We start from the raw sequence: 23,427 nt of genomic DNA, 5'->3' as shown, positions 1-23,427 counted from the left end.
ATATACATTGCCGTGGATAATTTTATATCAGAATACTTTCTTAGCACAGCGATCATTTTAAACAAAAAACTAATCCAGTATCGATTTTCTTTTCTCTTTTTCAGCTGCCGTCACTGCAATTACTGCTGCGATCGGATTATCATTAAACCAGCTTCATAAACATAGGAAAAACGAAAGCAGCTACCGCTAAATATTACTCAATCCCTCGCCCTTCGCCCTCCATTCCAGTATGCGCAGTGTCACTTTCTGTCACCAAAGTAGAACATACGTCTCACGGATCGATTGTCACGGCAGGGCCGCCGTATTGTAGAAGATTTTAATTAAAATTTCATTTTCACTCGCGAACGGAGCGACCGCCTCAATGCCCGTCAAGATATACAAAATGACAGGATTAGTACGGCCGGCGACCAGCTGTCGGATTATCATCTACTCGACCACGTTGATATTGCTGGTGTTTCTCCGACAAGTGTATTCATTCTGCCCGTCGATATGCACGTGTGAGGTGGACCCGACTGCACGCACGTGGTGTATCGGAGCTGGCCTGGATGTGGTCCCAATTCAGCTTAATCCGGACGTACGTTACATCAATCTGACGGCAAATCACATTACCAACGTTCATTTCACGCTCAGCTTCTATCACAAGCTCGAGGTGCTAGACATTTCATTCAACCGCATCGACACGCTGGGATCCAGAAATTTCGACACCCAGGAGAATCTAAGAATTCTAAACCTCAGCGATAATGCGCTTGGCAGCATTCCGAAAGATGCATTCAAAGGTCTGAAACGGCTACAGATCTTAAAGCTGTGCAATAATCGGATAGAAACCATTCACCCCACAGCGTTCAACGACCTGCGAAACCTCATCGAGCTTGACTTCGCTAACAATGCTATAATTTCACTTGATCATGGAGTTCTTAGGCATTTGTACTCTCTAGAAAAAATATCCTTTCAAAACAATCAACTATTGGAGGTGCCGTTCGAACATAACCTCGAGCACCTTTCGCGGTTGCAGTCGCTGGACTTGTCTGTCAATCTAATAGAGTTCATTGCCAACGACAGCTTTGTGAGCCTTCGGGAATTACGAGCGCTTCGAATGGGCGGAAATGTCCTCACCGAACTGGACTATGGTGCGTTCCACGGCCTCAACGCTCTCCGAGTGCTGGACCTTGCTGACAATAACTTTACAGTAAGTATACCCTGCTGTGTGCCACAAAAACTATTATTTTCTCCACTTCCCTTTCCATCAGCTTTTGCTTGCTATTAGTTGTTCATAAGAATCTTAAACTATAACGAAAGCAGCGGCGTGACATAATTTTCCTGCAGTCAGAACGCGGTGCTCAACCATAACTTACTCCATTTAGCAACCGCACGAAACACTCATTAAATATTCAAATTCATACCATTTACATAAATCATTTTCAAATAATTACCCCGTGAATCAGAACCGGTGACAAACAGTATGCACAGGTGGGGAACCGCGGTTTCAATGTGTACATTGCAGACCTACAAATGCGCACGAAACGCAGCACGCGGAGTAACATCACGCCGAAGGACATAATTTAGCTTTTTGGACCAACCGGAGACTTCGACTACACCCGCTGCAGTCCCTACCCGTGCCACGCAGCGGGATCCATCAAAGGGCTCTTTGTAATGCGAGTTACCCAAAGTCCACGACAAGCGATTATATGTATGTGCTGCTGAAAACAGTAGTGCAACTAGCGACGGTATTTATCCACATGCGACCGAGCCTATGCGGCCTAATGAACATACCGAAGCCAAACAATATTCTCGACTCGTGCACCAGAAATCACTGTGGGTAAAGGTGATTGCTTGAAATCGAGTGGTTTAAGTGTTTAGTTTGGAAGTTGATTTATTAGTAATATTACGGATTGTAACATCGTATCTTGTCAAATAAGTAATTTTAATAAAACCTATTTCCTCGAATCACGATTACAACAATTTAGTGCTCTATACAAATTGAAATTTTTAAACATATTTGGCAAACAAATTTAGCTAAGCAAACTTTTGTGTGTAAAAGAGTTAACATGTGACAATAAAAGTATTTGCCGGTGCGGTCACACTGATTCCAGTATGGAACGGTAGCTGATTTAAAGACCGCCCGACTTTTAATCTGACAATAGCTAATGGATGTTTGACGAACCAGATCTCCGACAATCCGATTACCTATTTTGAAATTGAGAAAAAAATGACTTGTGGGCCGCATCGACCTCAGCAGTGTCTTTTGTTACCTATCATTCGCATAGTGAAGTCTAGCCTTACAAATAAACCGCAGATATATTTTACTGATGAGAATAATATACTAGAAATATTCAAAATAGATAATTGTGTAATTACCTAGCAACAAGCAGCTCAATTTAGTGTTACTTGATCACCATAAATTAAAATGTATTTGCTCCTTTGTTTCAATATTATCTATCGGCGTAAAAATGCAAATTATACAAATATGTGCATTTCATTCTAATGAGGTTGAATGTAACGAACAAAATACACTAACAAATATGCCAGCTGGATTGGATCGAATAGCACAGAGTCCATAAAATCAATAAATGAAAATGATTTATAGTTACCTACCGCAAATGAGTCAATAACAACGCAAAAGGAAACAGTTGCATTGAATTAGGGGAACTGTGGGTAAAATGAACAGGGGGGGTAAAATGAACAGGCAGCCAAATTCCCAGTAAACCGATTAAAATCTGTTCCAGATCAATAGGTATCTTCTCTTAGAAGTATTTCAAGCTGTTTGAGACAATATGTGATGATCATAAGCTTTCCAATGTGAAAAAAATGGAAAAAGTAAAAAATATTTGCAGAAATTTGACGCCGATGGTAATTTCCACTATTAGTAAATAAGCTATTTTGGCGAAACAAATTAAATTTCGACTATTGGTATCATTCAGTGTTGTTTGCTTATCACTATCCTGCGGATCTGTCGAAAATCCCAAATATTTTTATCAACTGTTTGTTTATAATAAACACTTGAAAACAATTGGTGTTTTGGGGGTAAAATGAACACCACACTATGGGGGCAAAATGAACAGTGTGTATCATGATGTTTTACTTTCCATTTATCAGCAGTTACAAAATAATTGCAATTCAAGCAACAAAAATGATCGAGTCTCGAAAAATGACCGAGTGCTGGAAAATCCTGCGAGCTAAAAGTCAAGCATTGTATGAGCGTGGCGAAAATACATTATGTTAACTTTGCGGAGTCCCATTTTAATTCCAATAGCCCTGTCGAATATCTACGGCTTATGTATAACAAGGATAATGTAAAATAATGTTTAATTTATCCAAACTGCATGTTAACTTTAGTTTTCTATGACATGTTCATTTTGCCCTCACTGCATGTTCATTTTACCCACACGAAAAAAATCAGGCTCGAATGTGACGCTTTCGAAAAACAGGAATTTTTCATGACAAATAGTCTTTTTTCAAACATCTTTATATATTGCTACGTTGAATATGAATCCATCTTTCAATTCATATAGTGCGTTCAGCATTTGGTTGGTTCCTGGGGGAGAAAATGGCGAAATTGCTTAGGGTGTTCATTTTCCCCCCAGTTCCCCTACTACATATAATCAACTATTTATTCAAAACTCTGTTTAACTGACGATCGAGTGTTTCTTTACCACGTTAAAGCGCAATAATATTAAGACAAGTCTGTTAGAGTAAAATTCAAAAGGTCTTTTATTTAGGTTGGAGAATTGGCTGTTCAGTCTTTAAATTCAGTGGACGATTTGTTTTATTTACGCCAACGTTTCGATCTTTGGTTTAGATTTCTTCAGGGCTTCTACAATATGTCTTATTAGTTATTTGTGATCTATCTTGTAATTTGTGATGTGACCTACAAAGTTTAAACCGTCTTTGTCTAGTAACATTTAGCCTATAGTGTTGTCTGTCTTTGAGTTTGGATGTATAATCAATACCATATATAAACGAATTAACACCAAAGATAACAAAACTAATTGAAAAGACTAGTGAATATACAAATATCAAAATAGCACATTATAACAACTACACAATCGACTGGCTTTACCGTACCACAAAAGGAAAACAGGATAAATTACAAAAACACAATATAATATACGGCATTAACTGCCAAGAGTGTAAAGCTATGTACGTTGGACTCACAACCAACAGACTAAGAACGAGATTATCTGGACACAAATCAGATACAAACAAATTAGACAAAATAACACAGATACAGGATCAAACCACAAGAGAAATACAACTAGCACAAGTGAAGGAAAAAACAGCGATGATTACACACTGCGTAAACACCAACCACCGATTCAATCTAAAACAAGCATCAATACTAGATCAAAGCAACAAACCAACACGACTACCCATATTGGAAGTTTGCCACATCATGACGACAGATAACATCAACAAACGCACCGACACGGAAGGAATAAATATATGTTACACAGCAATACTGAACACACTAAAACACAAAAATTATAAACCTCTCACACAGACAAACACAAATTAGCACGTACATAAATGATTAACGCTACACACAAACAGAATAAAAACAGCGAATAGGCAATACAATAGGAAAAATCAAACCACGATTTAAAATATCGTGATCAAAAACAGCTACAAATGAGTGAACTTGTGACACAATTAACATATTTTAGACATTATAGACAAACGAGTGAGTTTACATAATACCAATTACTACAATATTCATGACTATACAATATTTACCAGACCATTATACATCCAAACTCAAAGACAGACAACACTATAGGCTAAATGTTACTAGACAAAGACGGTTTAAACTTTGTAAGTCACATCACAAATTACAAGATAGATCACAAATAACTAATAAGACATATTGTAGAAGCCCTGAAGAAGATCTAAACCAAAGATCGAAACGTTGGCGTAAATAAAACAAATCGTCCACTGAATTTAAAGACTGAACAGCCAATTCTCCAACCTATTATCATCACAGTCGGAAAAACTCCCAATAATCGCAAAATGGTCTTATTTATTCAGTTGTTTAATATATATTCTCATCTGGAGGAAGAGGAAAGCCCCTTTGAGATGATCCCACATAGATTATTCTCAAATAATCCTAAAGCAGGGTCTTTGTTCAATATTATTTATATTAATATCATTAAGACACAATGTCAGATGGATCAGATAAATAAATTCAAATACAAATACAAATATGTGCGATTTTTACCACGAAAATATGGCCACCTATCAGGGGGCCTGGAGCGCCTGTTCTCCAGGTGAGGGGCGGCTCACACAGCATCTGTATCGAAACGGGCGGCTGAAAGTGAAATGCTGTATCCCACAAGCTATACCTAAGATGGCAGACCAATCAGCGGGATGTAGGTATCGCGACCCCAGTGAGGTAGTATACCGAAAACACAATTACCACGAATAACGAAGAAAAAAATTCAGGACGGAACAATCGGTATAGGACACGGCAAGGGACAAGGAAACGATTAAGGGATATTGATTGGAAACTTGGTACCTGGAATGTCCGAACTCCCCATGAACCGGCACGGGCTGGCTTGCTTGCACGAGAGCTGCATCAACTCGGAGTGAAGATCGCTGCTATTCAGGAAGTTCGGTGGCCAAATTCCGGAGATAGGGAGTTCCGCGCAGCAGACCCTATCGCAGGCACTTCTTTCAAGTATAGTGGCGGTAAAAAAGCAGAACATGGAGTCGGTTTCGTAGTGTTGGGGAAACAAAAGCAACGAGTTATCCGGTGAAGGCCCGTAGATGACCATATATGCGTGTTGAGCATTAAGGGCAAATTCTTCAACTACAGCCTAATCAACTTATATGCACCGACAAATCATAAATCCGATGATGCTAAGGACGAGTTTTACGATAGGCTTGAGAGGACCTAAGGAGAGTGCCCAAAACACGACGTGAAAATTATCATCGGAGATGCAAATGCGCAGATCGGGAGGGAGGAATTCTTTCGTTCAGTAATTGGAAGACATAGCCTTCATCTGTCGACCAATGATAACGGTCTGAGGCTCATAAATTTTGCCGCGGCCATAGGAATGACCATCTGTAGCACATACTTTCCCCGTTTGAATATTCGGAAACACACTTGGAGGCAACCAAATGGAGACTCAAGCTCTCAGATCGATCATGTCTTGATTGACGGTCGACACTTTTCGGATGTTATCGATGTACAGTGTTTTCGGGGACCAAATATCGACTCTGACCACTATCTCGTAGTGAATAAGATTCGTGCAAGGCTGTCAAACACGGCGACAACTCGCACTGAGAGGACACGGCGTTTCAACATCCAGCGGTTAACGGCAGATGGCGTAGCAGTGAAGTACGCCAGGAAGCTTTACCAACGAATCGCAGAACAGCTGGTAGAAGGAGAATATATAAATGCGCTGTGGAGGAACATCCATGGTGCCATCGAAACGGCTGCGAGAGAGTAGGTACGACGCGTGGAAGACAGCGTAACAGCTGGTTTGATGCCGAATGCCAGAGAGCGACAGATGAAAAGAACCAGGCCAGGAGTCGCATAATCACTGCGGCAACGCGTCAAAACAGAGCGAGGTACAGAGAGAATAGAACTGCGGAAAAAAGAATCCATCGTCTAAAGAAACGCGAGTACGAGGAGCACGCAATCAGTGAGCATCCGGCATTCAGTGAGCTGAAAAACGGTAAGGGTGCTGGGAAGGACGGTATCCCGGCTGAACTTCTAGAAGCGGGGAGCAAGCGGCTGTACGAAGCAATTCACCGGATCAGTGTCAGGATCTGGGAGGAAGAACAAATGCCGGAGGATTGGTTGGATGGCCTCATAAAAAGGGACATCGCCTAGAGTGTAAAAACTGTTGAGGAATTACATTGCTCAATTCTGCTTACAAGGTGTCCTTCGTCGGCGAGTACCAAGCTGGTTTTCGTGAGGATCGCTCCACGACGGATCAGATGTGTACCCTGCGTTAGTTGCTAGACAAGTTCCGGGAGTACAACTTGCAGACACACCATCTGTTTGTGGACTTTAAAGCGGCGTACGATTCAGTTAAACGAAATGAGCTGTGGCAGATATTGCTAGAACATGGTTTTCCAACGAAACTAGTTACGCTGATTCGTGTGACACTGGACGGATTCAAATCATGCGTCAAAATAGCGGGTAAGACCTCAGCTGCTTTCGTGACGTTGGATAGACTGAAGCAAGGGAATGCACTCTCTAACCTGCTATTCAACATTGCCTTGGACGGTGCATTACGAAGGGCAAACGTGGAGAGGAATGGAACTATCATAACGAAATCTCACATGTTTCTTGGTTTTGCGGCTGAGGTCTATATCATCGGAATCAACTGTAGAGCAGCGGAGGAGGCCTTCAGGCCTTATAAAAGGGAAGCGACGAGATTGGCACTTACCATTAACACCGCCAAAACGAAGTACATGGTTGCTGGTAGGGAACGTGGGAGCCCAAGTGGTGCTGGTGCCGAGGTGGAGTTAGATGGGGAACGATATGAAGTAGTGGAGGAATTTATATACCTTGGTACACTCGTGACATGTGACAACGATGTAAGCCGCGAAGTGAAACGACGAGTTGCAGCCGCGAATCGGGCTTTCTACGAATTACGTAGCCAACTGAAGTCCCGTAGTTTGAAATTCGCACAAAACTGGCGCTCAACAGAACACTAATCCTCCCGGTGGCCCTCTACGGACACGAATCACGGACGCTAAAGGAAGCTGATCGACGAGTGCTTGGGGTCTTTGAGCATAAAATTCTACGATCTATACTCGATGGCAAAATGAAAAATGGAGTGTGGCGCAGACGCATGAATCACGAGCTGTATCTAGTATACAAATATGCTGATATAGTGAAGGTTTCCCTTTTTAAACACAGGAGAGATACGGGACCTTTTCCAGCATACAGGAAATGTTTCCTGAAGAAGCGAAACTGTAGAAGTTTCGAAAGAGTAGATGCTCCCGATACGTAGACGCCGATGGTTTCAACTTAAACAAAGCAACTTCAACTTTTACGAGAGCCTAGTTATGTTATATCGTACACGTTTTCAAGAATGAACTTCAGAAACGAGCACCCTGCACGTCAGGGACTAGCGAACACTAGAGAACTGGTGAGCAAAAAGATCACAGATGTCTTCAGTGTTGTTGGCAGATTGATCACCAAATGACATTTGCGCAGGAAGTCCAGTTTTTTGCGCTTCTCGTTAACGAATGAGCGAATAACGAAACGTTTGGGATTTAGTGTAAGATCCTATTGCTTTTGCAAAACATATCTCGAATAAATATGGAGTTTTGTATCGACGATTGGCTCTAACGGATCCCGAATATGGGAGTATTTCTTCAGCGGCGATTATATTATAAACGACTAAACCTTAATTTTGACCGGAATGACTTTTGCTTCCGATTGATTTGAACTTTTCCAGAAGCAGGTTGGTTGTAATTACCGAACAGTAGTTGAAAGTCTAATGATCCTAGTTTCTGAATGAATGAAGAACCTATTCGATGCTCAACGCACATAGAGATACAGGAAAAAACAGCATAATATAGACAACATCAAGCCAGATAGTTCGGACCTCCATTTACATTAACCCAAAGGTGTTCAATCTCACGATCATCGATGATTGCTGATTTAGAATAACTGTACTGTTTAGAAACGATTCCACCTATGTAAACATTATATTTCGTTCCAAACAACTGCGGTGAATGAAACCGGCCATTGAGCCCGGTCTCGGTGAGAATCGCCACGTCAATTTCAGCGTCGCTAACTGAGATGAAGAAGTCGTCGACTTTAGTGCTGTGTCCTCTAACATTTTGATAGTATAGACGGATACAGTCAGATTTTTGAAGGATGACCGCAGTAGGCTATTACAGATATTTTATAAATTTTTTATAAAATGTTTTATATAATGTTGGATCACTGAAAGGGAAGGGGTGTGAAAAAATCCATGAAATTTTTTAAGCAATTTTATTGAAATTTAAGCATTTTTACTTAAAGTTTGACCCAGAAATCCAAATCTATTGTTCTCAAAACGATATCAGAAGTCAGAACACGCCTTTCGAACGTAGTCCTCCGACATCGACTGTCATATGCGCACTATGGCAGACTTCAGGGTCTTCACACTAGGGTGAGATATTTTCCAGTTTTGTGCTTCAATATACGCCATCATCGAATATAAACCCCTAATCCAAGGTGTGACGCGACCCGTGCCGAGGGATGAATGTTGGAGGGGGTTCTATAAATTCTCTCACCGCAGCGGAGCCTGTGGAGTACCAGGGTGCCCTCCACAGTAATTTGCCCTTGCTGCATCAAGCCGGTCACTGATGCAGTGGACGATTTCTTACCGTGCATGCTCTTCCTGCCGAAAAAACAAAACAACGAACGACCGATAGGTGGTTCCAGGGGAGATTGAGGCTGGAGACTCGAGTAGGTTTTAAATGGGTCTGGATACTCGCGCCCCATTAAGGGGATCGGGCTACCTAACCCCACTGCCTGATTTGTCTTCTCAGGTGTCTGATAGTACCGTATCTTCTAAAGTGCTCAGCAGATTTCCTTACTCGTAAAAAAAGCCATATACCTACATAGATAATCTAATTAAGGCGATTAAGACTAACTCAAAGGTCATTGGAGAACAGTTGAAAGCAATAAATAATAATTGTCTTTGAATTAGTTTTAATCGCTTCAATTAGGTTTTAATATGTATTTAGCTGTGAATTGGACAAAATGGACTATTCTTGCATTTCGCACAATATGGAATGAATGGGATTTGTTTCTTCTGATATTTTGACAACGTTTGAAAGCTATTTGAGCTCATTTTACTGTCAACAAATAAGTTTTTATACGGTTAAATTAGTTTTTATCATGATTTTTGGGGATAATTCTAATTCTTGGGATTACGAGCTCGTTTTTGCCTATTGTAGAATGGTAGGTAAAAGTAATGAAATCAAAAGTATTTTCCCGTATGGATAGGTGCATTACATGCTATCGTTACCAAAATTCTATGATCTCAAATTGTTAATGGTTGAGTTGACAAATAAGGTACCTATTTGTTGACCTACACCTATATCTATATCTTACCTATACCTATACCTATACCTATACCTATACCTATACCTATACCTATACCTATACCTATACCTATACCTATACCTATACCTATACCTATACCTATACCTATACCTATACCTATACCTATACCTATGGCTGGTGAATGGCTATAACAGTGTAACCTGACCACTTTCAGTTATAGCAACTCTTACCCCTACCTCCTCGTGGTGCCAGCTGGTAATACAACCAAGTCCCGGGAAAAACCAGAAACTCCCCTCTGGTTGGACCCGTGGTTGTAAACAGACAGGGAGAGAGGGACACCTAGACCTTAAACTTCTGGTCTACCAGGTGTCTGAACGGTCCGTTGGGACCCATTGGGGCCGATGCCAGTAAGGTTTCAACTTCGGTAAACTGGCGGCTATGTTATTGGACATGATTCGGACACGATATACAACACGACTTAGGGCTGGCATTTGCGACGAGCTCCCCTAGTAAAGTCACGTGATAGCGACTTGAAACGGCGAGGTGGCAAACGGTGCATGTGTCTCCGTCCCGTAAAACCTGGCAGGCCTTCAAGTACGTTCCAAATCTATCGACCGGCGACCACCGGGCGGGAGTAGGTTCAGATGCTTTTTCCTGATTTACGCCGATCTGGCTCTGAGGTGCAGTTGCCCATAAGGCGCTGCCCCAACCCTCGCATGGTTCTCCCTGTTCCATAGATCGCCATGGGATCATTAAAGCGACTACTTCAAATGGGTTTGGATAGCGGCTTGAAGGGGGACCCTTTAGAATCAGAATGAGTCTTCTAAACAAATTTACAGCAAGTGCGGATACGGTGGAAAACCCGTTCGCGAGGGGAGGCATCCAACGTTCTCCACCAAGGGTGGAGAAGGATGCAACCCGAAGTGCTAGTGTGGGTGGCAAGGGCAGCGGTACGCCTGCCACGCCAGACACAGCGATGAACGGCCCATCGCTAATCAAGGCGATGGGAAAGAATAGAGAGGAACTACCCAAAGTGGTAGCCGCGTCACAGCAGCTCGATTTAATCATCGAGTTCACGTCAGGTCGCGGCAATTTCTCCAAGGACCTGAAGCAGAGCTTGCTCATGCTTCGGAGAACCTTGTGTGCTGCGACCAAAGTGCATAACGACCTCGTGGCGCATGTAGGAGAGGTGAAGACCGTGAAGGCGTCGAAGTCGGTACAAACGGATGCCTGCTCGTTGACGGCGTGTCGCAACGTGGCCCTGGAAGCCACGGAGAGCGCTACCAACAGCGGTAAGGCATCTGCTAAGCGTCTGAGACAGTCCCCGGGGGATGGCACCCCTGGTGGACCAAAAAAGCGCCTGATCGGTAAAAGCCCTCAGGCTAGCGAGTTGGTGGAGCCAACCGACCAAGCAGCGGGAAACACCAAGACGGGTGGCCCGTGGATCGAGGTCACGGCCAAGCGGAAGAAAAGAAGAAGCTCCGCCAAAAAGAAAGCTTCACCTAAACCGACAGGGAAGCGAGCGAAGAAGGGCGACGCTCTTATCCTGAAAACCGACGGGTCGAAATACTCGGAGGTTCTGAAGGCCATGAGAGGAGATGCCCTACTCAAGGACCTGGGCGCGGACGTGCGGAGCATCCGCCGCTCACGCACGGGCGAAATGATCCTTGAGTTGAAGAAGGACGCCACCAAGAAGAGTTCCGCATATAAGTCGATAGCGGAAGAAGTGCTCGGGGAGGGAGTGCAGGTACGTGCTCTCACACCAGAAATGACTCTCCAGCTTAAAAACCTGGATGAGATCACCGATGTGTGTGAGGTCGTACAGGCCCTCAAAGAGCAAAGTGGAGTGGTGGTGGCAACTGAGGCGGTTCGCCTGCGTAAGGGTCCTGTCGGGACCCAGGTAGCCACCATACGACTTCCGCTGGCGGACGGAAATGAAGCCCTGAAAGCTGCTAGGCTAAAAGTGGGGTGGTCGGTATGCCCACTAAGCGTGCTGAAGCAATCGGAGGCTTGCTTCCGATGCTTCGAGCACGGGCATAAGGCCTGGAACTGCAAAGGGCCAGATAGGAGCCAATTGTGCAGAAGATGTGGCAGTGCTGGCCATAAAGCAAGGGACTGCGCGGAGCCTCCCCAGTGCTTGATCTGTACCGGTAAAAGGGACGCAAAGCACGTAACGGGAGGTCCAAGGTGCCCGGCTGGTGTGCCGGCGACCAAGCCACAATCATAGTGCAAGTGACACAACTCAACCTGAACCACTGCAGCACGGCTCAGCAGCTGTTACACCAAGCAGTTTCCGAGTCGGCAACGGACGTTGCCATCATCTCGGACCCATATCGCGTCCCTGCCGGAAACGGCAACTGGGTGTCGGATGGGTCCGGGACGGCGGCTATATGGACGACAAGCAGGTTTCCGGTTCAAGAGGTTGTGTCAACCGCAGACGAGGGATTTGCGGTTGCCAAAGTGGGTGGAGTGTTCTACTGCAGCTGTTATGCTCCGCCGAGATGGTCTATCGAGCAGTTTACGCGGATGGTAGACCGAGTATCAGTTGTGCTGACTGGTCTAAGGCCGGTGGTTGTGGCGGGAGACTTTAACGCTTGGGCGGTAGAGTGGGGAAGTCGTCGCACGAACCATAGGGGTCGGATTCTGCTTGAGGCTCTGGCAAAGCTCAATGTAGATTTGGCCAACGTCGGCACCACAAGTACCTTCAGTAGGAACGGTGCGGAGTCTATCATCGACGTGACATTTGGCAGTCCTGGTCTGATAGGAGACTGGAGGGTAGATAATGGCTACACTCACAGTGACCATCAGGCGGTCCGCTATGGTGTCGGTCAGATAACGAGGCGGCAGGTGGCGAGTAGAGCCAACACTCCAACCACCCGTGGATGGAAGACATCATACTTCGATCCCGAAGTATTTGTGGAAGCGATCCGGAGAGAGTGCGGTGATCGCGGTATGCCCGATCCGAACGCTGATCATTTGGTTGAGGTACTGTCGCGATCGTGTGACGCTACCATGCCTAGGAAAGGTCGACCTAGGTATGGCAGGTCACCGGCTTACTGGTGGACAGATGAAATTGCGGAACTCCGCGGAGCCTGCTTTCGTGCGAGGAGAATTATGCAAAGAGCTCGTTCGGACGAAGGCAGGGTTGAATGTCGAGTAGCACTTGTTGCTGCACGCGCAGCGCTTAAGAGTGGGATAAAAGCTAGTAAACGAGACTGCTTTGAAAGGTTATGTGCTAGTGCCAATGCGAACCCGTGGGGTGATGCCTACAGGGTCGTAATGGCAAAGACCAAGGGCGTGATGGCGCCCGCTGAGCAATCACCAGAGATGCTGGAGCGAATCATCGAGGGCCTCTTTCCGCGCCACGAGCCAAGGCCCTGGCCCCAGGCCGCTGAGTCGTCCCACGGCCGACGTTCCAGTATCTCAGACCATAGCGTAGGATGGTCGGCCTCCCAGCCGAACATCCAAAGTAACGTGGGCGACGGCGGTTTGGAAGTCGGGGAGGAAGTGACGGTTACGAACGAGGAACTCATCGATATCGCTAAATCCCTAAAGGTGAGCAAGGCACCGGGGCCAGACGGTATCCCGAATATGGCCATTAAAGCGGCTATTCTGGAGGCTCCCGAATTATTCGGGGCAGTAATGAATAGATGCCTGGAAGCTGGCCACTTCCCGGACAGATGGAAGCGACAGAACCTGGTCCTATTGCCGAAGCCGGGAAAACCTCCGGGTGTCCCCTCGTCATATAGGCCGATCTGTCTACTCGATACTGCCGGCAAGGTGCTGGAGAGGGTTATCCTTAACAGACTCGTACAGTACACGGAGGGTACAAACGGGCTGTCAAGGAACCAATTCGGCTTCCGAAAAGGCAAATCTACGGTGGATGCCATCTTGTCTGTCACTAAGACAGCTGAGGTGGCAATCCAGCCCAAGAGGACAGGTATTCGTTATTGCGCAGTTGTCACGCTCGACGTGAGAAATGCGTTTAATAGCGCTAGCTGGGACTCCATAGCCAGCTCGCTTCGGAGCGTCCAAGTGCCGGTGTCGCTGTACAGAATTCTGGAAAATTATTTCCAGAATCGTGTGCTATGCTACAACACGGAGGAGGGTCAGAAATGCGTTCCAATCACCTCAGGGGTTCCGCAAGGTTCCATACTGGGCCCGGTGTTGTGGAACGTCATGTATGACGAGGTGTTGAGGCTAAAGCTCCCGGTAGGGGTGGTGATTGTCGGCTTTGCGGACGATATCACCTTGGAAGTCTACGGCGAATCTATCAGAGAGGTTGAGTTGACGGCTGCCCACTCTATAAGCATTGTTGAAGATTGGATGCGATCCAGGAAACTGGACCTAGCGCATCATAAAACGGAGGTTATTGTGGTGAACAACCGCAAGTCGGTGCAGCAAGCAAATATCAGCGTCGGGGACTGCACTATTTCGTCAACGCGGTCCTTAAAACTCCTTGGAGTCATGGTCGACGACAAGCTCAAGTTCGGGAGCCACGTCGACTATGCCTGCAAGAAGGCTTCCACAGCTATTTCGGCATTGTCTCGTATGATGTCTAATAGCTCTGCGGTATATGGCAGCAAGCGAAGGCTTTTAGCCAACGTGGTCCAGTCCATACTCAGGTATGGCGGGCCGGTGTGGTCATCGGCGTTAGGTACCAAAAGCTATCTAGCCAAGCTGGAAAGCACCTATCGTCTCATGTGCTTAAGAGTGGCGAGTGCGTATCGCACAGTTTCACATGACGCAATCTGCGTCTTAGCGGGTATGATGCCTATTGGTATCATCATCAGCGAGGACGTAGAGTGCTTCAACCAACGTGGAACTAGAGGCATACGGAGTACCACGAGATCGGCCTCGATGATCACATGGCAGCGGGCATGGTCTGATTCCACAAAAGGCCGGTGGACACATCGACTTATCCCGGAACTATCCGGATGGGTCAACAGGCGCCATGGCGAAGTCAACTTCCACCTGACACAGATTCTGTCAGGGCATGGTTGTTTTAGACAGTATCTGCACAAGTTTGGGCATGCGGAGTCCCCCGAGTGTCCGGAATGCGCGGACGTCGAGGAAACTGCAGAACATGCTTTCTTCATGTGCCCTCGTTTCGCGGGCGTGAGAAGCAACATGATGGCAGTTAGCGGACAGGACACTACTCCGGATAACTTAGTCCAAAGGATGTGTTCTAGCTCGGACGTCTGGGGTGCGGTCAATGCGGCTGCTACTCAGATCGTACTTGAGCTACAAAACCGCTGGAAAGCCGATCAACGGCGAATAAACAGCCTAACTACCATAGTCCAGTAGTTATCTAAGAGGGTGCGTTAAGCACAATAGCCCCTCCCTGAAGTAATACCGATAAGGTGGTTCCAGGGGGGATTGAGGCTGGAGACTCGAGTAGGGTTTTAGTGGGTCTGGATCTTCACGATCTTCACGAGATACCAAACCCCACACCCTGAGCTGTCTTCTCAGGTGTCTGATAGCAGATTTCCCTACTCGTTAAAAAAAAAAAAAAAAAAAAAAAAAAAAAAAAATAAAAAAAAAAAATACCTATACCTATACCTATACCTATACCTATACCTATACCTATACCTATACCTATACCTATACCTATACCTATACCTATACCTATACCTATACCTATACCTATACCTATACCTATACCTATACCTATACCTATACCTATACCTATACCTATACCTATACCTATACCTATACCTATACCTATACCTATACCTATACCTATACCTATACCTATACCTATACCTTTTCCATACTACCTATACCTATACCTTTTCCATACTACCTATACCTATACCCGCAAGCGTAATAGGTAAGCAGAGTAGCGCTCATAAAAGGCCATGTTCTGGCTTTGATCGTATTATTTCAGTTTTGATCTCTAACAGTGGCAATACGTTTTTTGGAAGCTATCTCCGATACAGCAATGGGGAACGACAACAGCCGGGAAAGTGTACCGCTCAGTTATCCAAAGCAGCACGTTTCAAGGTCTTTGCGGCGATCCGGTCGTCGAAGTAAGCAGTTGAATAATTCGGCCGTGGGAGAATCTCCAGACAACGCAACTAATTTAATTGAGCTCGTCGAGGAGGACTTCATGATGGAGCGTAGACTACTGCGAAAGAATAATAATGTACCCATTGGGCGTAGTTCAAGCCCAACCCGGAGTTGGTGTCCTCATTGTGACCACGGACATGCCAGGCCGTGCTGTCTATATGTAGGTGACTGCAAAGATGACATAAATGGCTACGCCATATGGAAGAACCATCTAGAGCAAGCTGTTATTCGGGCAGGACATTTTCCCCGGATTCCCGAGGCAGTTGCCGGTGGTTGGACTCCGAATTGGTTTCCAACGCATACGCTCAAGCAGAAGGCGGATATTGACCGAAAGATAGCCGAACAAGAGAGTGTTCCATTGGTTCCTACGAAACCTTACTGTTTGCCAATTTTAACGTTCGGCAGAAGCTACCGAATGTTGAAGAACCCGACGAAAAAATTGAGTCCTTATGAACGGTATGTCCGGTATTACCGGAAAATGTTAGAAGCTATTGAGGAACCATTGAATGACAAGAGTTATTCCATTATTGAGCGGGATGAATGTTTGCCGGGAACGGTCTCTCTGCCGGTGGATAAACCAAACTGTCTGGCAGGATTTGACGACAAGCGTCCAAAATCGGCGTAAATAAGAGTCAATAATTGACTCAACTGTTGGTGACCACATTTCATAGAAGTAGCACTTTTAATCTGTATTGGGATTTGGATTAGAATTAAATGTATAAGCTATTGACGATAATGAAAATATAGATAAAATATAGACAACAAATTAAACTGTTTTAATGAGTGATCCTTCTAGTGCCACGCTTCAAATTTAGTAGGACAAGAATTCTTATAATTTAATTATTTACCGAAATAGGAAGAAACAAGCAACGGTACTTCATTTGATAATTTCTGGGGTTTGGGGGGAAATGAAACTACCTGTGGATTGGATGGAAAGTGTTATAATACCAATTGCTTTATAGGTATTGTTACTGCGACATTACGATGATCCTACTGACTTTATACAGCAGCACCTCCCAGCCGAGATTCGCCAGCATCGTACCCCCGAAGCTAACTGGGCGGGCAAGGCTACGAGGATTAGGCTAAATATCAATAATATCGTAAATTATATTGTAAAATCAACACCTGTTTCGAAGACTGTTGGCTTAAATACCACATTAACTAATGGTCGCCTTTGAGCGTCTGAGTAGAATACGAGAATTGAATAAAAGACCAGTTGAAACTTTTCCACGATAAAATTCAATGATGAAGGTTAATTTTTTTTGCGGAACTCTGGCGTGGGCCCTCAATAAAGGCAGTAGACGTTTTCCCCGGTATTGGTTCACGTAAATTTCCTGATTGATAGTTTCAACTGCAATGAAAATGACGGGTTTCAAGTCGAATAGTCTATTCTATTAATAAAACAAGATATTACTTTGCGAACTTCTGCAGTTTCATAGTTAGAAAATGTCTCCGCGGTTTCGTATGAAACTCCTGTTCAGGAAGATGTCAGAACCTATCGGGGTGGGGTATGAAATGGGGAAGGCAAATGAGGAGCGTCCAATATAGCTCTAGCTATCCCATACTAGCCCCTACCTAGTGCCTCCACGTGGCCATACCCGGTAATGCTGCTAGAGCAAGGAACGAGTTAAGCAGTGTTACCTATTTTAATCAGTTGAACATAAATGATCCGAAAATGCACTTTTTTTATTCATATTTTCAAAATCTTTTGATAGGATCATCTTCACAAATCACTTAACCATACATTTGATTCACACAAACACAATTTACTGGGTTTCCGACAAGAAATATGATGAATTAAAAATTGTTGTCCAAAAATGTACATTTTTCAGCTGCTCTTCAGCAATCGCCACCTCGCTACTAACGAATTCATCAAATTTTCAGCACTGATTACAACCACTCTGAAAGTCAAGCACTCAATTGTCACATACCATATTATTCAGTCTCTTTTTTTCTATTATCTAAGGCTTTGTCACTAGCCAAAAGTTTTATTATTTTCTAACAAAACTGAAAACAAATTCTGAATTGACGGAACCTGTTCACCACTAGCAGCAGCTGCAGCACAACTGATGAACTATCGTGTTGCCAAGACACTGTTTCGGTTCTGGAAATAAGAATTTTAAGTTTGAAATTACCTGAAACCTGCTATGGTGAAAACGTGGTTCAATACTTTCAAGAGAAATGAATGTTCATAATTAATTTTTCTTTATTATAAACAACACAAAAGACAGCTTTTTCAATAATTTTCGAAGATTTTCTCAGTGATTTAATAAAGCAACGATGTGTTTCAATGTTATTTGCTTTGACAACACTGTTCTGATCGTTTGTTCTCGGATCGTTTGTACTGCTATATGTTTACCTCTTTTGTTCTCCCACCATCCTTATGAACAGCGAGTGAGACGTCAAACTCGCAGTTTCCCATAAGAACACTAGAGAATAAAAGAGACGACGAATACCGTTTGCCGAACGGTGCGGTGAGTGTATGCCCCGATAAACAATTTAGACAGATGGCATTTTACGCATCTATGCCGATACGCTATGCCGATTACGCATCAGATGCCGATTAGTAGGTCGCGGTTAGGAACGCGAACTTACTGAATGGGGGGAAAAGTTCGAGGGATTTTTTAACGGGACGTAAAAAAATTCAGATTTCAGTATTGCTTAAAATAGCACCTTGCGAGTGAAAATGGATTCGGTGTGTTCAAAATTAGTTCCGCCGCTCCAACTTTTAAAGCGAAAAATCAAAAGTTTAGCTCAACAATAGTGTCTTCCAATGGTAACAGCTTGAAGAACTAAAGATAGCAAGAAGATTGGTATGCTGATATCCTCCACTTAGTCAACCCATCGCTTGTAATAAGGTAAAACAATCAGTGACCCGCTTAGACTGCTTAAAACTAGTTCTTTACCCTATATAAAACTTTGGCCAATACGAGTGCTAATACTGCACATGGATATTGGATACCAGAAGAAAAAATTAAATTAATTATTAGAAGCACTTATGGAAACTAAAAGGACGCAACTCTATTCCATTCGAAGGACTGCTGATGAGATTGTTCTATTTTTATCCATATATACCACATTTCATAAATAAACTAGAACGGGGAAGAGAGAGGGACCATCAGAGCACTTGTTTGAAACGGTGGGCCTAGGGAGAGTGAAACAGTCAACTTTCTAGGGTTAATCTTGGCCCGATTAACAACACATCGTGGATAATGAGCGGGCTCTTCGCCCCACCTGCTGGAGTCATTCTCCATTAAGACGGTTTATTCAACGATTGACTCAGGCGACATAGCCCTTGGAAGCTGGGAAGCATGACCAATCGCTGAATAACTTCAACTCTTTTTGACATGATAGGCTCATTGCTATGAACGGATGTTCTGCTAAGGCAGGTGGTAGTACCATATATTCAATATACGCCATCATCGAACAATCCAACAAATTAAAGTCCAGACTGCTAGGGAGCCACCAATTTTTCGGCCGAAACTACATGTTTTTCATCGGCCGATTTGACATAGCTCCATCCTGTTGTAGGATAACGTATTGACCCTCAGAGAAGTTGGCTTTCACCCAAGTAAGAACTTGGTCCTTCAAAATACTGATATATACTTCGGTATTGATTTTTACACCAGCGTCAATGAAAACAGGTGGAATTTTCAAACCGTTGACGTCACCGAACCAAACATCATGACACCAACCGGATGTTTGGGTTGGGACTCTAACTGCACTTTCCCCGGAGCATCCTCAAATTTCTTCGGTGAAATGAACCGATCTGTGCGGCTGTTGAACACAGCATCGATGCTGCTCTATGCTGCTAGTAGTAAGAAGTAAGTTCGAATGTTCAATTCTTCAACAAAGAAAGCAATCTCTTCGAATGAGTTGATGTTTCTTCAGTTGAGCTCCCTGCAAATTTCATTCTCTCCTATCAATCTACACATACAACAGAACCGAATTGAACATTCGAACTTACTTCTTACTTCTAGCAGCATAGAGCCGGGATGCCTCTTGCCGTATCAAGAATACCTAGTGCGTGCAGCTCGTGGTTCATACATCTACGCCTCTCTCCGCTTTCCGTTTGTAGACCACCAAAAATATTCCGCAATACCTTTCGTTCAAAGCTCTTCACAATATCTATCCTCCTTATGGCGCTTTTTCCTCCTCAGGATCGTGGTCATCTCATTCCGCGCTCGTCGACACTTGGACAAATTGTTCCTAGTGCAAATGCTTCGATAGTTCAAGCTCTTTTATTCTCTCCATCGCTTGTTGGCATTCCACCACAAACCAATCACTTCGTGCACACTAGGTTTCTTCACCCAGCACCGCGATTGCAGTCTTATTGATGACCGAGCATATCCTGCTTCATCCGTCGTCAAGGGTTGAAGCACCTAGTTCCACAGAGAAAGGAATTACTTCATCCAGTACGCGCGTGTAGTCCTGAACACTCATCTGTTGGTTGGTAAGGCGATCTAATTTTAGGGTACAACATTCCGCAGATTTGCATTCCGTCTTCCTGTTTCGTGTGTCAATCTTGGAACCACCATCTGACGATCAAGTTATTGAAAAGGAAAATACGTTTCTTAATTCAGCAGCCCGCACTGGCTCAGACGCTGTCGTGAACCGCTCCTAATTTGGAATGCGGTTGCTCACGATGTTCAACCTTGTGCAAAAAATACGTAATATGTTGGCGTATTTACTTATTCACTCTACTTGACTTGCTTTCATCTTCCTCACTCCCAGAAATCCCATCCCAGAAATACATGTTTTCAGGCTTTCCATTAAATCTAATGACTCGCAAGTCACCTACCATGACCAAATTCCAACAAATCACCAACTGTTCGTGTAAATCGTGATCAGAGGCACCGTACAAACGGCATTATTAATATGAAATTTATATATTACTGACCGTGACCAGTGCATTTGTGCAACGAAATTCAAACCTTACTGCTTACCAGTCGAACAATGCCACATCGCTATTCCCATTTCCCTGCTCTTGAAGTTTTCATTCACGTTATTCACTTTTGCCATCTGCTTTCCTTTTCAGGTCGTGCCAACGCTGCAATTATCAAAGCTCTGCAATCTGACATATTTATCGCTGAGTGGCAACAATTTCGACGCATTGCCGGCCGTATCGTTCCTCAATCTTTTCCAGCTCCGTCAGCTGCACTTGGATCGGCTGAATCATCTTGACAGGATAGATGTGAGGTATATATTTTATTTTTGTTATTTAAATATTCCATCACACTATGTTTCAAAAACTTTTCAATGCTAACACGTCATCACAAACAGTGCGGTTTAGATAGAACGAATCTAAGGGTAATCAAATCTTCCGAGTGTCGGACTTTTTCCGGAACAATGCTCAAACTAAATAAGGTATCCAGTTTGGTTTTCTGATTGCTGGAACCGCGAAACCAGTACCAAACCACTTTTTGCTCTTTCAGCATGAGTTCCGCATAGCTGCACGAGAAATTCCTATTGGTTTCTATGCACATTTTCCAGCGTGACAATATGTGGTAATCTAGCTGAAGAAGGAACAAAATTAACCAGGCTTCTCTTACGGTGGTGGTAGTACGAGAGTCGTGATATATCTCTATTAGTGTCATGATTCAAACCAGAAAACCGAGTGGCACTGTCAACGATAGAGAAAAACTGCAGCTGGCCACAAAACTGGAAAATGAAAATTCTCGACTCTGAATGTTAGCAGCATTCGGAAACGACTCTCATTCTTGAAACTGGAATGAAAACCCAACTTTTATCGGTACCTTGTTAGCTTCAGAATTGTTGCAGTTTGAGTAAAGGAAACTTAAAATTAAACATCTGTGATGATGCAAACAGCATTATTACTACATCATAACAATTAACTTTTCAAGGTAGAAAAGTAGGTCAAACTAATATTGCTTTCTTTTTTCCAAACTCCAACAGAGCCTTCGTCGACAACACCAACCTGCACACCTTGACGCTGGACAGCAATCCATCATTCACAAGTCTGCCGCTACGATTATTCAGTGGCAACCCGCATCTGGTAGAAATTTCCATGCGCCGTAACGCTCTTGTTCGACTGGAAGCGGTGCAGTTCCCACTGGACCGGCTGCATCGGTTGCGGTTGGCCGGAAACCCGCTGGTGTGCAACTGCTCTCTGCTCTGGCTTTGGCGACTGGTCAGCGAGGGCGATACGGATGATGAATTTCTGCTCACCTCGGCAGCGTTAACCAGTGCAGGAGCTACGATCGATGAAGAACCTTCGGGGCACCCGCTCGTAATCGATCGGGATGAGTTGGGTTGTGATCTTTTCGAAAATGGGCAGAAAATTCGTCGAACTCTGCGAACGATGACGGAATCGGATATGAATTGTCCGACACATGTAGTCACTGTGATCAGTGCCGTGTTCAGCATTCTGCTGGTGATGGCTACCGCTGCCAGTGTTCTGTACTTTTTCCGGTTGTCTAAAAGGCGAAAAAAGCTGCTGCACGATGGTAAAGTAGTAAATGATTTGATTGTGCCACAAAAAGTAGACAAACTAGAGCTAGAGCGATATTTAGCACAGCAAAGTGCAGCCAGTGAATATCGACCACTACGGGGAGGTCCTTGGGAGGTTACACCAATGCTAATAGATGAGCAGTATCACTATGGGAACACGATACAGGAGCCGAGCCACTACGAGAGCTTTGAATATTATCAGCAACGTCCGAGCCGGCAGAATCACCAGCACAAGCGGACGACCCTTGCCAGGCCGCACATTGTGTACGTATGACTCTAGACCGGCCGGAAGATCCGTAGTAGTAGCAGCAGTAGAAAATGTTTCGGCATTTGTAGCACTGGCGATAGCAAGAGCGTGCGGCCACTTCTCGTTGATAGCACCGTTTGAGGTTATGTTTTATTTTCTTTCTTCCGAGTGATGAAAGCCAAATTTCGGGCATGGATTACGGTAAGGGAAATCAAATCGCTGTAAAAATTTACATAAATATAAGCACTTCCTCGTCCCACTTTCCTCCGTTCGTATGTATTCGTTTGAAATGTGTAAATAGGGAAAAGCGAATAGAGGGACAGGATAATAAGCAGGTTGCAGACAAAATATATAGGGTAGAAGTGAGAAACATAATAAAGACATGAATATTTACAGAAGCTGAGGATAAAGTATATTTGATATTAGGCAGATAGCACAGCATATGCTAATAGAAAAGGAAATCTGTATTATTACAACACACAAGGGATAACCGGAAATGGATTGCTGGAAGCGTGGAGCTTGACTTTTGGTGAGCCTCATTCTGCCTGCCGTTCAAATAGAGAAAAAAGTAAATGAGCTTTATACTAGGGACTTCCCTTGAATTGTTTCCTGACATGAC

At 44.1% G+C, this 23,427-nt stretch overlaps 1 protein-coding gene across 1 annotated transcript; it reads left to right on the top strand.

Annotated features, from left to right (window-relative positions):
- Positions 1-382: 382 nt before the first annotated feature.
- LOC128735059 (carboxypeptidase N subunit 2-like) lies at positions 383-23,128 on the top strand. The gene is made up of 3 exons (XM_053829533.1): positions 383-1,186; positions 21,129-21,289; positions 22,007-23,128. The coding sequence occupies exons 1-3, from the start codon at positions 383-385 to the stop codon at positions 22,833-22,835; spliced, it is 1,794 nt and encodes a 597-aa protein (XP_053685508.1). The 3' UTR covers positions 22,836-23,128.
- Positions 23,129-23,427: the final 299 nt, after the last annotated feature.

The sequence above is a fragment of the Sabethes cyaneus genome, chromosome 2 (assembly GCF_943734655.1).
Source record: "Sabethes cyaneus chromosome 2, idSabCyanKW18_F2, whole genome shotgun sequence".
Classification (NCBI taxonomy): Eukaryota; Metazoa; Arthropoda; class Insecta; order Diptera; family Culicidae; genus Sabethes; species Sabethes cyaneus.
Note: the sequence above shows the minus strand (reverse complement) of the source record. Positions and strands in the feature narration are given on the sequence as shown.

Excerpts from the sequence above, each read along its gene's own strand:
- LOC128735059 (XM_053829533.1), top strand. The coding sequence starts at position 383 with ATGACAGGATTAGTACGGCCGGCGACCAGCTGTCGGATTATCATCTAC. Across the intron at positions 1,187-21,128 it reads TTGCTGACAATAACTTTACA|GTCGTGCCAACGCTGCAATT; the intron begins GTAAGTATACCC and ends TTTCCTTTTCAG. Across the intron at positions 21,290-22,006 it reads CTTGACAGGATAGATGTGAG|AGCCTTCGTCGACAACACCA; the intron begins GTATATATTTTA and ends AAACTCCAACAG.